Source organism: Ranitomeya imitator, chromosome 2, assembly GCF_032444005.1.
Source record: "Ranitomeya imitator isolate aRanImi1 chromosome 2, aRanImi1.pri, whole genome shotgun sequence".
Taxonomy (NCBI): Eukaryota; Metazoa; Chordata; class Amphibia; order Anura; family Dendrobatidae; genus Ranitomeya; species Ranitomeya imitator.
In genome coordinates this window covers 310,147,029-310,164,425 of record NC_091283.1, presented here as the reverse complement: position 1 = coordinate 310,164,425, position 17,397 = coordinate 310,147,029, and the positions used below count along the sequence as shown (strand labels likewise).

General features: G+C 44.6%; 1 protein-coding gene across 1 annotated transcript in view; it reads left to right on the top strand.

Annotated features, from left to right (window-relative positions):
• LOC138663393 (oocyte zinc finger protein XlCOF22-like) overlaps nucleotides 1–10,153 on the top strand; it is a 52,689-nt gene extending 42,536 nt beyond the window's left edge. Inside the window, exons 3-8 of the mRNA XM_069749569.1 lie at nucleotides 198–348; nucleotides 480–656; nucleotides 739–862; nucleotides 949–1,046; nucleotides 1,246–1,336; nucleotides 7,951–10,153. Of these exons, the coding sequence (XP_069605670.1) occupies nucleotides 198–348; nucleotides 480–656; nucleotides 739–862; nucleotides 949–1,046; nucleotides 1,246–1,336; nucleotides 7,951–9,131 (1,822 nt within the window). The 3' untranslated portion in view covers nucleotides 9,132–10,153. The remainder of the gene's footprint in view (nucleotides 1–197; nucleotides 349–479; nucleotides 657–738; nucleotides 863–948; nucleotides 1,047–1,245; nucleotides 1,337–7,950) is intronic.
• Nucleotides 10,154–17,397: the final 7,244 nt, after the last annotated feature.

Sequence of the window (17,397 nt, the reverse complement as noted above, 5' to 3'; positions counted from 1 at the left end):
GTAACATAGCCAGTGATTGGTTGCATGGAGGAGATGTCTTACTCAGTAATTCAGCTTATGTTCCAGTCCATACAAGACTAGAGAATACAACATCTACACGTTCTGTCTTCTGAAATGTTTCCCTTGCTATCTCCGGTAATTTTATTATTATTAGAATTCTTTATAATGATTCATCCTCTCATCGTCTTCCTATTCAGGTCCCTACAATATCCGATCCTTTCAGTAGACATCTTCTATATTAAGAGAATTTTTCCTAACTACCCATCAAGAATGGATATGAAGAGGGACAAGATGGCAGAGAGGATATTACACCTCACCCTGGAGATCCTCTTCCGTCTTACTGGAGAGGTGAGAGATTTTGATAGCGTCACATTAAATAATTCTTATTTATGGCAATAAAACTGTTGAACAGAACTTAAGAGGTGAGGAATCTGGAAATGTCTGTAGAGAGATTTATTAATGTGTCTCTCCATAACCAGGATTACATAGTAGTGAAGACCTCTAGTGAGCGCTGTCAGGACCCTGTGTCTGAGGGATGGGAAAGACCCCTGCGCCCAATCACAAAGCCTCCACCTCAACCACTGATACATGAGGACATCAATGACCAGAAGATCCTAGAACTCACCTACAAGATGATTGAGCTGCTGACTGGAGAGGTGACACTGCTGGGAATGCTGGGACATTATACAGTAAAACTATGAAGGGATCGGGGGGTGACTGTATCATTGTATGTGTCAGGTTCCTATAAGGTGTCAGGATGTCGCTGTCTATTTCTCCATGGAGGAGTGGGAGTATTTAGAATTACACAATAATCTGTATGAGGACATCATGATGGAGGTTCCCCAGCCCCCCACATCACCAGGTAATAGGATTAAATACACACAGCCTATAATTATCTGTATTATCTGTATGTAAGGAATGAATTCAGTCCCTGTGTGTTTCCTCCAGATCTATCCAGTAAGAGGACAACACCCGAGAGATGTCCCCGTTCTCTTCTTCCACAGGACTGTAAACAAGAAGATCCTAATGTTCCTCAGGATCATCAGGTAGATGGAGAGAAGGTGTCCTGAGATCTCTCTTATGATGTGTAGACGGTGGTGAAGGTCTTGTACTCAGTCTTGTTTTATCCCCCAGTATTACATGTTTCATACTGGTTTCATGAGAATGGTGGAGATGGCAGGATTAGAGCTGATTATAGATGTGACTTTCTCCATCTGTCTGTGACTTTTACAATGTTTATTTCAGGGTGAAGATCTGACCCATATTAATACTACAGAGACATATGTGAGGGGTGATGAGCGGTGTAAAGAGGAGATTCCTGCATATGACTACCCAGGTGAGTAGTGACCACTAACTACAGAGAAGTCACAGATTCTTCTCAGTCACCGGCTGTGGCTGCTTTATCAATGGTGTAGTTCGGACGTGGCATCATGTGATCCCCATTTTGCGGGTAGAGCATAACATTCTCCTCCATCCGAAAATGTTTAAATGGCTTTGTGAAATTGTGAAAACTCTTTTGTATAGCGCTTACAACCTGCAAGTGTAAGGCGGCCAGGGTGGTAGTCGTGGCAATGAACTGTAGTGTTTCCACACCCTGGCGCCCCGCAGATGAAATACAAAGTTCTTTCTGGTGTGTTTGTGTGTGATGTGTGCAGCAGAGTACTCATTTCAGTTCCCTCGGTTTCTTTCACTCCAGCTTCAGGATTCCAGGTTCCATAAAACACTGCAGCGTCACAGTCCTTTTCAAACAGTTCAACTTTACTGACAACATGGGCACCCATCACTTTTGCAGTACATTTCACACAAAGCATCATATTTTGCACTTTCCCTGCCTTCTGGGCAGACTCCATTTCCTCTATAACCTCTTGTTCTTCTCTCCCAGCAATTCATGCAATTTCTATGGACAATCTGTGCCCCTTCCGTACTACCTGCATCACCAGCTCCCTGTCAGCCCCTTGTCCGATTCCATCTTGCAAAGGTGCCAGGAGTTCCATCTTACTGACTCCAGCCCCAGTCGTAGACCCCAGAACCGCCCTGAGGATGATCCTATTGAGCTGATGCCCGACTGTACTATTCTCCAGCCTGGGGCCCCTTATTGCCATCCGCAGCTTTACCCTGCTTTGACCTGTAGCTGTCTCATACACTGCATGCATCCTGCCCTTGGCAAGGCTGCCCGGGTGTCTGTCTCTAATAAGGAAGTATCCTGATTATACTTCCCTGCTCCTTGCTGTACCTCCCCTTTAGTTAACCCCTGTGCTGCCTACCTCCTGCTCTATCCTATAATATCATCTATCACTACCGTGCCCCCATCTATTCTAGCCCCACTACAGTTCTAGCCTATCCTATTCTAGCCCCAATCCTATAAACAGTACCCATTGAGTATATTTACATATAAATATACATACAGTACAGACCAAAAGTTTGGACACACCTCATTTAAAGATTTTTCTGTATTTTTCATGACTATGAAAATTGTAAATTCACACTGAAGGCAACAAAACTATGAATTAACACATGTGGAATTATATACATAACAAAAAAGTGTGAAGCAACTGAAAATGTCTTATATTCTAGGTTCTTCAAAGTAGCCACCTTTTGCTTTGATGACTGCTTTGAACACTCTTGGCATTCTCTTGATGAGCTTCAAGAGGTAGTCACCGGAAATGGTCTTCCAACAATCTTGAAGGAGTTCCCAGAGATGCTTAGCACTTGTTGGCCCTTTTGCCTTCACTCTGCGGTCCAGCTCACCCCAAACCATCTTGATTGGGTTCAGGTCTGGTGATTGTGGAGGCCAGGTCATCTGGCGTAGCACCCCATCACTCTCCTTCTTGGTCAAATAGCCCTTACACAGCCTGGAGGTGTGTTTGGGGTCATTATCCTGTTGAAAAATAAATGATGGTCCAACTAAACGCAAACCGGAAGGAATAGCATGCCTGCAGGAGATGTGTTGGCATGGCTCGAGTCCTGGTTTCATAGATTCATTTCATGTCATAAATTACATTATGTTTTCAATCATAAGAAATTTAGATTACTGCACAATCTCTCCTGAAATGGGGGCGCTAATACTTTCTCTACTCTTCTGGTCAGGACTCAGTAGCTCCAATTGTCCATCATAAACGAGTGCAACTCCAGTTTAGTGTTGGAGTTCTCCCCTCGTACATACTTTTTTGGGGGAGATATAACATATTTTTTGTTCTATGGTTTTTTTTTTTACATGTTCATTCTGGTTGATACTTTGACTGTGGTAGGATCAGCCTGCCTCAGTTCGGTGAGTTTGTAAGTTTGGAACTCCCTGGTATCTTTTTTTTTTTTTTTAAAGTCTCCATTACCTCTTCCAAATGTGCGAGATCTAAATTGAAGATGCCCCAGCTCTGCAGTATTATAAAAAGTTCTCTTTAAATGTCTAATATTTTTTTCTTGAATCTCATCTGATAGAAAATATTGGCCCTTATGATAGTTTAGATTGCCAAGAGCCACTGAGCACCATACTCTAATTACTCCAGAGAGTTGATACCACTACTCATATTTTACTGATGAAGACTGTTGAATTTGAACATTTTGATAGATGTTATTGTCCATAGTCACAGTTTTTGACTACAGTAGTTACTGCCCAACATACTCCCATTTTTCACATCTGACATGTCGCTTTTTGTGGTGATAACTTTAGAATTCTTCACAAAGAATAATAGGAAACAAATGGACCTCACAAATTATTTTCCAACATCTCTTGAATCCAACAATACCCTGTATACGGTTGTACGGTCGTACACTACTGTCTGGGCACATGGCAGGGTTAAGAAGGGAAGAAGCACCATTTGGCTATTTGAATGCATATCTTGTTGGAATAGATTCCAGACACAATGTATTGGTTACCTGGCAGCTCAAAATGTGGCTACCACAATCAGGCTTGGCACTATCTACTCAGCTTTGCAGATCCCAAGGATTACCTTGCTCAACATTCTTTACATGGATCTGTTCTTACACAGAGATCCCTAGGCTTGGGCCATGGTGTTACCTGCTGTTCTGTGGAGTGAGGTAGGATGACGAATAGTCAAGTAGTTGGGTCAGATCCACGAGGGCAGAGAAAATACAAAATCATAAGAAGCAAGATTAAGGGGTCACAGCAGCTTAGCACAGAGAGGACTGAACCAGAGGAGAACAAGGCTGTATCTGGCATCTTCCTGCAATTTGCTTTGAGCTTTAGTAGGGTGGGGTGCTTTCCAATTGGCAAAAGCAGGAAGCAGATTACTCCAGATGGACAGCACACACACCCATAATGCCTGACTGGATGGTACTTGTCATGGGGCTACCGCGACAGAGAGGTTCCAGAGAACCGCAGCGCTCTGGGCCTCGTTCACACACCGTGAACAGAAGCTCTTCACCTGTGTTCTGACCTTTGTGCCAGCAGTGCAGGAGTTAACCTTATTGCTGAGAGCTGGGTCTCTCTCAGCTGAAGTGGATTTTGTGATCTGTTCCTCTATATAGACCCAGTCCTGACTTCAAGCTATTGTCAGTGATCAGTTCTACTGCCTGGCTTGGAGGTTGAAGGAGTATAGTGTTGGTGTTGGAGGTTTATTTACAGAGATTGGTGTCTGCTGTTTTGGTTGCATGTTAAACCTGTTTTCCTTCCTAAGTTTATTCCTTCTCTTCCCATCTCTGTGTTTCCTCTGTGGTTGTGTGAGCATTTGGTGAGTTTGAGACTTTTAGTTACCTTGTCTGTATGCCCTGTTATTTGTTGTATTATTACACTGGTGCAGTCCACCTCCTTTGGGGGATAGGGGCCACTGATAAAGCCTGCACAGACGACAGGGATACGCTGGCAGATCGGGCCTCCTAACCATCATTGGTACCCCCAAGATAAGGGAAAGCCAGGGCCCCATTAAAGTGGTAGGGACAGGTGCGGGTCCCAGTATGCTGTCCTGCCCCTTTATCGCCGCTTACAGCGTGACAGTACTACAGTTCACAGCAACCCTAATCTAAGAGGCTGAACAGAGCCTGCACCATCCAGAGCTTCTGGTTCCGATATCTCCTCCATCCCCAGTGTTGACTGCAGAATGAATGAGGCCATGCCTGGTGACAGAAGTAGAGGTGGCAGATGTGGATCCCAGGCGAGATGGTACACGCCATTTTCACAAGCCTTAATATGACAAAATGCAGAAAACCAGAGCAGTTTAAAACCTCATAAAGTGACTCCATTTTGGAAATGATTATGAGTCACCCCCAGGGCAGTGGGGTACTCTGTATCGGGTCCGGTCTCGAGGGGGAATGTCACGGTGGCTGCGATCCGGTCCGTGGCCCTGGGCCTCAACGTTAAAGGGGAACGGTCTTTTAAGGGAAAAGTGACTAAAGCCTGTCGTGATGTCACCTGTGGAGTTCGGTCAATAGTGAGACCGACGCTGCATTAAAGGTGTTCTCTGGGGGATTTGTTGGCAGCACTGATGTTACTCTTCCCACAGGTGAAGCAGAGTCCTAAGATGTAAGGCGTGGATGTTATCTGCCGGTGAATAAAGATAGGACATAAGTTGTACGTCTTTACCTGGTTTACTGCAGTTGGCTGGCCACAGTCCAGGGCACCAGGCACGGGTGGTGGTATGGTCCGGCCAGCTCAGAGGCAATGGAGGGTCCCCTTCTCCAGGTGAGGTCCATGAGCCTTTCCTCTAGCGCCTCTTAAAGATGAAGTCCCTGCTGCCTGAAATTTCCAAAAGGGTCCTCCATTTTCCCCCTGTCCTGGGACAGGTACCTGCACGATGGGCAGTTCGAGCTGTTTTACAGGGACTCTATCATGCCCCGAGCTCCTTAGGTGCTGCTGCGTCTCAGGCGAGGTGTGGGCCAATTACATACAGTTCCTGGCCCTCCGGTTCTGCTCTGTGTCCTAGAGTTCCACAAAACCCTCAAGCTCCTGGTACCTGGTTCCTGTGCTATGGCTCTGAGGGTGCCCGGTCACAGTTCCCCTCTGAGCCCTGTTCATAACCTTTGCTCCTTTCCTCTCCAGGTACTCCACATCAACCCTCCAGGTTCTTTCTTCTTTCCCAGAGGCTGCAGCTCCCTCGTGGCTGTCAGACCTCTCTGCGTCTCTCCTAGACGTCCGTCCACTTCATTGTTCCTCTCCAACTAACCTAACTCCTCCTCCAGGTCAGGATACATATAGCTGGGGGACGCTCCCCTGGATTCAGAATGTGTTGCATGTGGGTGCCTTACCTGGTGAAGAGAACTCCCTTGCCTCTGATCATGACATTACCTTCCCCGAAAGAAAAGCAACATCACTGTAGCAACCGGTTACCTGGAGTGCTACATTAACCTTCAGTGAATTAATCTATAGTAGTGACTATTTTGACTCCACAGCCACTTTCCAAAAATTAGCGCGCAGTGGATGTTGGAGAGTGAAAACTGTGAATATACCATTTTATTACTCACCACATAGTGCCCAGATTCTGCTCCAAGATACACACACCGTAAATTAAGTGGGTTCTTCTCACAATAATAATGACAACTACATGGGTCCTAATTTTGATTTGGGCACACTGAAAGGCTCAGAAGCGATGGGAAGTCATAATGCTATTTGAACATTTCCATTGAAGAAGAACTCTCCACCTCTTGTGGCAACCTGTTCCACTCATTGATCACCCTCACTGTCAAAAGGTTTTTTTCTAATACCAATCTGTGTCTCCTCCACTTCAGTTTCATCCCATTGCTTCTAGTCTTTCCTTGTGCAAATGAGAATAAATCAATAAAGCTATTTTTACATACCATATATACTCGAGCATAAGCCGACCCGAATATAAGGCGAGTCACCTAATTTTACCTAAAAAAAGTGGGAAACTTATTGACTCGAGTATAAGCCGGGTATGCATTGTCCCCTCATCCCTATCCTTGTATGCATAGCTCCTCATCCCTATCCTTGTATGCAAGGCTCCTCATCCCTATCCTTGTATGCAAGGCTCCTCATCCCTATCCTTGTATGCAAGGCTCCTCATCCCTATCCTTGTATGCAAGGCTCCTTATCCCTATCCTGGTATGATTGGCCACCATACCTATGCTTGTATGCACGGCCCCATCACTATCCTTGCATGCACGGCCCCATCCCTATCCTTGTATGCGCGGCCCCATCCCTATCCTTGTATGCACGGCCCCATCCCTATCCTTGTTTGCACGGCCCCATCCCTATCCTTGTATGCACGGCCCCATCCCTATGCTTGTATGCACGGCCCCATCCCTATGCTTGTATGCACGGCCCCATTCCTATCCTTGCATGCATGGCCCCCAATATTATCCTTGTATGATTGGCCTCCATCAAAAAACATTAAACAAATAAACCATTACACTTACCTTACTTCGCTCCCTCGCAGCATCTTGTCTCAATGCCAGCAGCTGCTTTATGCTTGTAAGCATTGCATGGCAGGGACATCATGCGCTGCTCACAAGCAGAGCACGACTTCCGGAATACTCACCGCTCCCAATGCCGGAACTATGTGTGTGGGGCAGTGAGTATTCAGTAGCGCACACAGCATCAACTGACAGGCGGTCATGTGTGCCACTACTTAAGAGAAATTAATATTCAGAATGAGTATTCATCTCTGTTAAGTAGAGGCACACATTACCTCCCGGCAGCTGCAGGACCAGCTGCTGCAGCTGACACTGCGCGAGCTTTTACAGAGAAATGAATATTAATTTCTTTTTAGCAGCGGGCACCGCAGTTAGCTGCAGCAGCCAGGTCCTACTTCTGTGACCCTCTGCTCCGCCGCTGCCTCTCCCCCTCCATGTTCTGGACACATCACTCGAGTATAAGCTGAGGGGGGGTGATTTCAGCACAAAAAATGTGCTGAAAACCTCTACTTATACTCGAGTATATACATCAACTTACCATTTTTACAGACAGTTTTAGGGGAAATCTTCAAAAATATAAAGTTCAAGGATATCTTATTGAAAAATAATTGGTTTTATTCTTGACAGATGACTGTACCTGGAAATCAGAGGGACAGCTGACATCTTCAATTTTAAAATCAGATGATCTTGAGATCTCACAGGATACAATTGAAGTGAATGCCATTAGTGTATCTGGAGTATCATCCCTTCACAGCAAATATCTGCCATCTGATTCACTACCGACTACTGAGGAAAATCAAAGACCCAAAAGAGGCATTAAAAAACAAACTGCTCCTAAAGCAAGGAAGTATTTTTCCTGTTCAGAATGTGGGAAATGTTTTGCCCTCAAAGAGAATCTTGTTAGACACCAAATATCTCACACAGGGGAGAAGCCTTTTTCATGTTTAGAATGTGGAAAATGTTTTGTGACAAAATCAACTCTTATGGTACATCAGAGACTCCACACAGGGGAAAAGCTTTTTTTCTGTTCAGAATGTGGAAAATGTTTTGTGACAAAATCAGATCTTGTTAAACACCAGAGACTCCACACAGGGGAGAAGCCTTTTTCCTGTTCAGAATGTGGGAAATGTTTTGCCCTCAAAGAGAATCTTGTTAGACACCAAATATCTCACACAGGGGAGAAGCCTTTTTCATGTTTAGAATGTGGAAAATGTTTTGTGACAAAATCAACTCTTATGGTACATCAGAGACTCCACACAGGGGAGAAGCCTTTTTTCTGTTCAGAATGTGGAAAATGTTTTGTGACAAAATCAGATCTTGTTAGACACCAGAAACTCCACACAGGGGAGAAGCCTTTTTTCTGTTCAGAATGTGGAAAATGTTTTGTGACAAAATCAGATCTTGTTAAACACCAGAGACTCCACACAGGGGAGAAGCCTTTTTTCTGTTCAGAATGCGGAAAATGTTTTTTGACAAAATCAGATCTTGTTAGACACCAGAGAACCCACACAGGAGAGAAGCCTTTTTCATGTTCAAAATGTGAGAAATGTTTTGTCCGGAAATCGGATCTTGATAAACACCAGAGACTCCACACAGGGGAGAAGCTTTTTTTCTGTTCAGAATGTGGAAAATGTTTTTTGACAAAATCACATCTTGTTAGACACCAGAGAACCCACACAGGAGAGAAGCCTTTTTCATGTTCAAAATGTGAGAAATGTTTTGTCCGGAAATCGGATCTTGATAAACACCAGAGAACCCACACAGGGGAGAAGCCTTTTTTTGTTCAGAATGTGGAAAATGTTTTTTGACAAAATCAGATCTTGTTAGACACCAGAGACTCCTCACAGGGGAGAAGCCTTTTTTTGTTCAGAATGTGGAAAATATTTTGTAGCCCTGTTCTATGTAAGAGAAGCAATCAGACAAGTGCAGCTTCTAGTCTCCCATGGGGACTATTGAAGCAAGTAGATACAGTATATACTCGAGTATAAGCCGAGATTTTCAGCCCATTTTTTGGGGGCTGAAAGTCCCCCTCTCGGCTTATACTCGACAGTGAAAAGAGGGAGACACAAAAGCGCAAATAGGGTCTTATCAAACGTTACACAAAGTTGCCCACCAAGAAAACTACTCACCTGGTGAGATTGAAGGAAGGACATATATCAGTGTAGGACCTGATTGAAGCACACATTTAGATAGGAGAAAAAAGGATCATCCCCGCGCTGCCGCTAGAAGAATTTAAAAAAAAAAAAAAAGAGAAGCACGGTCTCACAAAGTGGAACCGAACTCACATCGGAAAAAATAAAACATTCAGAGGTGCTCTCCAAGAGTCTATCCTCCAGTTCAGTAGCTCAAAGTAAATGCCTTCACCTCTGAATGTTTTATTTTTTCCGATGTGAGTTCGGTTCCACTTTGTGAGACCGTGCTTCTCTTTTTTTTTTTCTTCTCTCTCTTTTCAATTTTTGTTATCCTATAAACAAAAATAAGGCTAAATGTTTAAAATATCAATTTGTATTTCTCTGATGATTGTTAATTTTGGTATGTGAATTTCCTGATGAGCCTGAACTGACACTAGATGTTATCTGATCCATTGGACGTTGCTTCCAAATGCTGACATGTACTTAAACCCTGTATACCTATGACTCTTGTACAATATTTGTGGTATGTCCTGATGAAGGGAACACCTGAACCCTGAAACGCGTAGAATAAACCACGTTGAAAACCTCTACAATTTTTGAAATTCTTCTTGCGGCAGCGCGGGGATGATCCTTTTTTCTCCTATCTAAATGTGGGCTTATACTCGAGTCATACCCAGGGGTCGGCAGGGGAGGGGGAGCGGGGGCTATCTAATTATACTCACCTACTCCTGGCGCGGTCCCTGCACGTCCCTGCTTCGTCCAGCGCTGCATATTCTTCCTTTACTGAGCGGTCACATGGTACCGCTCATTACAGTAATGAATATGCGGCTCCACCTCCCATAGGGGTGGAGCCGCATATTCATTACTCTAATGAGCGGTAACAGTGACCGCTCAGTACAGGAAGACTATGCAGCGCCGGGAGAAGCAGGGACTGCACCGCGCCAGGAGCAGGTAAGTATACGGGGAGGGAGAGTGCAGCGCGATATTTACCTCTCCTCGTTCCGATGCGGCTCCGTCATCAGCGTCCTCTGGCTGTAACGCTCAGGTCAGAGGGCGCGATGACGTTGTCAGTGCGCGCCCTCTGCTGAACATCAGTGCTGAGGATGGAGCCGCACCCGAACGAGGAGCAGGTGAAAGTGCTGGAGTCCTAAGCGACTGAGAGGTGAGTATGTGATCTTTTTTTTTTTTTATGGCAGCCACAGCATATGGGGCAAGTGACTGTATGGAGCATCTGTATGGGGCCATAACGATTGTGCAGCACTATAAGGGGCAATGACTGTATGGAGCATCTTATGGGGCCATAACGATTGTGCAGCACTATAATGGGGCAAGTGACTGTATGGATCATCTTATGGGGCCATAACTTTTGTGCAGCATTATATTGGGCAAATGTGTCTATGGAGCATCTTATGGGGCCCTTATTACCCTTTATGCAGGATTATATGGGGCATATTTTAATATGGAGCATTTAATGAGGCCCATCAAACTTTATGGAGCATTATATGGGGCTCCTGATTCAATATGGATATTCAAAAACATAACCTGCTGATGTCTCAATTAATTTTACTTTTATTGGTATCTATTTTTACTTTTGACATTTACCGGTAGCTGCTGCATTTTCCACCCTAGGCTTATACTTGAGTTATTAAGTTTTCCCAGTATTTTTGTGGCAAAATTAAGGGGGTCGGCTTATACTCGAGTATATACGGTAGTTAACAAAAATGTTTTAAAAAATATTGAATAAAAAAATATATAAAAGTTCATATCACCCCCCTCTCGCGCCATTCAAAAAATTTTTAAAAAAACAAATATACACATATTTAGGATCACCGCATTCAGAATCGCCTGCTATATCAATATATGAAAAGAATTTATCCAATCAGTAAATGGTGTATCGAGAAAAAAAATTGAAATGCTGCAACATTGCAATACAATGCAAAAATGCAATCAAAAGATCGTATCTACACCAAAATGGTAACAATAAAAACGTCAGACCGGTGTGCAAGCAATAAGCTCTCATCCAGCCCCAGGTCCCGAAAATGGAGAGGCTATGGGTCTCGGAAAATGGAAACTTTTTTTTTTTACAAACTTTGGAATTTTTTTTTCACCACTTAAATAAAAAAGTTTAGTGTCTGTGAGCTTGTAATGACCTGGAGAATCATAATGTCTGGTAATTTTTAGCATTTAGTTCACATGGTAAAAAAATAAATAAAAAAACCTGTTGTGGAATTGCACTTTTTTGCAATTAAACCGCATTTGGATTTTTTTCCCATTTTCCCTTGCATGGTATGGTAAAATAAATGGTACCTTTCAAAAGTACAACTTGTCCTGCAAAAAACAAGCCCTCACATGGACATATTGACGGAAAAATATAAAAGCTATGGCTGTGTGGATAAGGGGAGCAAAAAATGGAAACTCAAAAACAGAAATAACCCTGGTTCTTAAGGGGTTAAATAGACCAATCATGAGGAATAAGAAGGGGTTGTCCTAGTAGTGGACAACCCTTTTAAACATCTAAAATCCCACACAGATAGCAGTCATTATTAGCGATGAGCGAGCACTAAAATATTTGAGTCAACAGGTCGCATGCTCAGCAGACGTTTCCAGGAAGACTGAGGGGGCAGGAAAATTGCTGAAATGGATGAAAACAGCGCTAAATTGGAATGAGAACAGCATGGGGAAGATGGCTGGATGCATCTCTGACTCTCAGGTCGCTTTTGGGATCAATGTTGTCGGAGTAGTACGCCACTTTTAAGGAGTGACAACAAAACATCCAAAACCGAAAATAAAATTTACAGGGGGATTGGCCCCTACTCACGTCCGTCATTAACGGACAGGTGACGTCACCGTTCAGTCACCCCCCCTTCCCGCTCACCACGCTACTCCTACAGCGGCGCCATCGGCTGAGGCTAACCGCTGTGAACACCAGCATTTTCACAGGGTGTTGCAGCTTTGGGAGGACGCTCCCGCATCTGATACAAGTGGACATTGGGCAGGAAACTACCACGCAAGTCCGACCACCCTTTACAGGACCACACGTGCACTTATAAGTGCCTCTCAGCACAGCAATCTAACTTTTACTGTTCATTTATTTCTCGGTTTTAAGGCAGTTTTACACAACACACCTGTCGGATTGCCTGCTGCTTTGGCTTCGGGCACATCGTGACTAGCGCCATTTGCTGGTTCAGCATTTGCATTACGAAAATAAAATGTGTTTTACAAGTAAAAACATTTGTTCTTGTATATAAGGCAATTTAAAAAAGAGAAAAAATAAGCTTCCTTCACCCCTTAGTTTGTGTTTACACGTAGCCTCTTTGCTGCATTTTTCCATTTTCTCATTGCTTTAAATGGTGAAAAAAACATTCATTGTAAATGTAATTTTAATATTTTAATACCTTATCTGGACATGTGTGTGACCTAGTGAGACACATCCTGTTTACTTTATAGAGGGACTCTGAAAATCACAAATCCTATGCGGACAATGTAAGAACTTCCAAAAATTAGTAGGAAGAGGGACTCTGATACACCCTGTATTAGACATAAAGGAGGGTCTCTTAAAAAATTATTTTAAAATTGTTAGGAAGTGGGACTTCTAGACTCATAAAGTTTATGCACGGTGCAAGGTCTAGCAAAATTTTAAATGGGGGTGTGATGACACGGCATTTTATTTTAGTTAACCAGATGTCTATTTTCAGTAAGCCAGGAGGAATAGACTGTTATCTATATGACGACTTTTGAATTTATGCAATTGTTCTTCAGTTGGTCAAAAACCATACACTGTTGTCATGAGTCTTAAATGTTGATTTTTGATCATTTTAAATGGCTGTTTGCCTCTTACATCAGCTCCTACAACTAAAGGTACCTTCACACTGAACAACTTAACAACGATAGCGATCCGTGACGTTGCAGCGTCCTGGATAGCGATATCGTTGTGTTTGACACGCAGCAGCGACCAGGATCCTGCTGTGACATCGCTGGTTGGCGCTAGAAGGCCAGCACCTTATTTCGTCGCTGAATCACCAGCTGACATCGCTGAATCGGCGTGTGTGATGCCGATCCAGCGATGTCTTCACTTGTAACCAGGGTAAACATCGGGTTACTAAGCGCAGGGCCGCGCTTAGTAACCCGATATTTACCCTGGTTACCATTGTAAATGTAAAAAAAAAAAAAAACATACTCCCATTCCGGTGCCTGTCACGTCCCCGGCGTCCGCTTCCCTGCACTCCTCCTGCATCCTGTGTCAGCGCCGGTCGGCCGTAAAGCAGAGCACAGTGGTGACGTCACCGCTCTGCTTTACGGCCGGCGCTTACACAGGATGCAGGAGGAGTGCAGGGAAGCAGACGCCGGGGACGTGACAGGCACCGGAATGTGAGTATGTGTTTTTTTTTTTTTTACATTTACAATGGTAACCAGGGTAAATATCGGGTTACTAAGCGCGGCCCTGCGCTTAGTAACCCGATGTTTACCCTGGTTACCTGGGCACTTCGGTATCGTTGGTCGCTGGAGAGCTGTCTGTGTGACAGCTCTCCAGCGACCACACAAGGACTTTCCAACGATCACGGCCAGATCATATCGCTGGTTGTGATCGTTGGGAAGTTGCTGAGTGTGATGGTACCTTTATTGTCTGCTTTCTGTGCATTACACTGATGCAGGGTCATTGAACAATGGATGTTTGCTTAATTTATTGAATGACCATTGTGTGGGTCTTGTGGCTTGTTGACTTACAAAACAAAGGAATAAGAACTATGCAAATAGATTAGTCAAACTATACAAGTTAACCTCATCAAGTCTTCCTCTTGACCTCTGGATGCTGGCTTGAAAGACAACAATTGTGAGCTATATAAGTGGGATATGCCTCTAACAATATGCATCCTGACAGCCAAGAGATCCAAAGAACCAGAGACTCTTTACATAACCATAGCTAGGAACACTTTACAGGATAGAACCATGATCTGGCAGCTATCACGAGTGACACAGATCAGACATTCTACAGGATGCCAGCCAGGCCCCAGCTGAAAGAATATACATCTGCTTCATTGACCATCACTGAACCAAAGAATACATTTGGGGTAGTCAGGATTTGGACTCACCGGAGACCCATGGATACATTTGTGAAAGCCAGGAATGGGACTCACCGGTCACCTGGCTCCATGGAGATGTTCGGAGAAGCCAGGTTGTGACCTTCCTGGCACCTGGCCTTGTACCTCAATGGACTGTCAGCTTCCTATTCTTGCCGTTACCTTCTCCATGTCCGAGGGAGATGTCGAGGTAGCGAGTCAGTGGGTGAGACTAATTTGCACCATCTTGGGTATTTTGCTGGTACTGTTCTATGTGTTATTTAGAAGTATAAAATGAAAATAGTGGCGGAAGTGTTAAAGTTTTATCTGCAGTGAATGTTATGATCCGGTGACCTTGGAGCAGCATGAAAAGTTTCACTGGAGTAGGTGGTAACTATACTGACCGCAAATCCTGATCTTAACACCGCTACTAGAAGTAGCCGTGGGTTGTACCTAACAAGCCCTAGACACCTCGTCACAGCCGGAGGACTAAATACCCCTAAAGATGGAAATAGGAATACTATCTTGCCTCAGAGCAGAACCCCAAAGGATAGGCAGCCCCCCCACAAATATTGGCTGTGAATAGGAGAGGAAAGACACACAGTCAGAAAACAGGATTTAGCACAAGAGGCCGCTCTAGATAGAATAGGAAAGGATAGGACAGAGTTCTGTGCGGTCAGTATTAAAACCCTTCCAAAAATATCCACAGCAGATTATACAAAAAATTCCTCCATTTAACTAAAGATGTGGAACGTATATCTGCAACTCCAGAGACTAATACACTCAGAGCAGGAATAAACTAAAGAGTCCTGCAAACCTAAATACTCCAGTCAGAACTGCAATCAGTAGATACACCTGTCCAGGACTGCAGCCCAGAGACAACTGCATTACCACCTACAACCACCGGAGGGAGCCCAAAAGCAGAATTCACAACAGTACCCCCCCCCTTGAGGAGGGGTCACCGAACCCTCGCCAGAGCCCCCAGGCCGATCAGGATGAGCCAGATGAAAGGCAAGAACCAAATAAGCAGCATGGATATCAGAGGCAAAAACCCAAGAATTATCCTGGCCATAGCCCTTCCATTTGACAAGGTACTGAAGCTTCCGCCTCGAAAAACGGGAATCCAAAATCTTCTCAACAACATATTCCAACTCCCCATCAACCAACACAGGGGCCGGAGGATCAACAGAGGGAACAAAGGGCTCCACATATTTCCGCAATAAAGATCTATGGAAGACATTATGGATAGCAAAAGAGGCCGGACGCGCCAGTCGAAAAGACACCAGATTAATAATCTCAGAAATCCTATAAGGACCAATAAACCAAGGCTTAAACTTAGGAGAAGAAACCTTCATAGGAACATGACGGGAAGACAACCAGACCAGATCCCCAACCCGAAGCCGGGAACCAACACACCGACGACGGTTAGCAAAACGTTGAGCCTCCTCCTGAGACAACACCAAATTGTCCACCACATGAGCCCAAATCTGCTGCAACCTGTCAACCACAGAATCCACACCAGGACAGTCAGAAGGCTCAACCTGCCCAGAAGAAAAACGAGGATGAAAACCAAAATTACAAAAGAAAGGCGAAACCAAAGTAGCCGAACTAGCACGATTATTAAGGGCAAACTCGGCCAATGGCAAAAAAGCCACCCAATCATCCTGATCAGCACACACAAAGCATCTCAAATAAGTCTCCAAAGTCTGATTAGTTCGCTCTGTCTGACCATTTGTCTGAGGATGAAACGCAGAAGAAAAAGACAAATCAATGCCCAGCCTAGCACAAAAGGCCAGCCAAAATCTAGAAACAAACTGGGAACCTCTGTCGGACACAATATTCTCCGGAATACCATGCAAACGTACCACATGCTGAAAAAACAACGGAACCAAATCCGAAGAGGAAGGCAATTTAGGCAAAGGCTCCAAATGAACCATCTTAGAGAACCGGTCACAAACAACCCAGATAACCGACATCCTCTGGGAAACCGGAAGATCGGAAATAAAATCCATAGAAATATGCGTCCAGGGCCTCTCAGGGACCGGCAATGGCAAAAGCAACCCACTAGCACGGGAACAACAAGGCTTGGCCCGCGCACAAGTCCCACAGGACTGCACAAAAGAACGCACATCACGCGACAAAGAAGGCCACCAAAAGGACCTACCAACCACGTCTCTGGTACCAAAAATGCCAGGATGACCAGCCAACACGGAACAGTGAACCTCAGAAATCACTCTACGATTCCATCTGTCAGGAACAAACAGTTTCCCCACAGGACAGCGGTCAGGTTTGTTAGCCTGAAATTCCTGAAGAAGTAAATCAGGGGAAATGGCAGAAAGTACCACCCCTTCTTTCAGAATACCGACCGGTTCTAAGACCTCAGGAGAATCGGGCGAAAAACTGCTAGAGAGGGCATCAGCCTTAATGTTCTTAGAACCCGGAAGGTACGAGACCACGAAATCAAAACGGGAAAAAAACAAGGACCATCGAGCCTGTCTAGGATTCAGCCGTTTGGCAGACTCGAGGTAAATCAAATTCTTATGATCGGTCAAGACCGCAATACGGTGCTTAGCTCCCTCAAGCCAATGTCGCCACTCCTCAAACGCCCACTTCATAGCCAACAACTCCCGATTGCCGACATCATAATTGCGTTCAGCAGGCGAAAACTTACGGGAAAAGAAGGCACATGGTTTCATTAAGGAACCAACAGGATCCCTCTGAGACAAAACGGCCCCTGCCCCAATCTCAGAAGCGTCAACCTCAACCTGAAACGGAAGAGAAACATCCGGTTGGCGCAACACCGGAGCAGAAGTAAATCGACGTTTAAGCTCCTGAAATGCAGAGACAGCCACAGAGGACCAATTCGCCACATCAGCGCCTTTCTT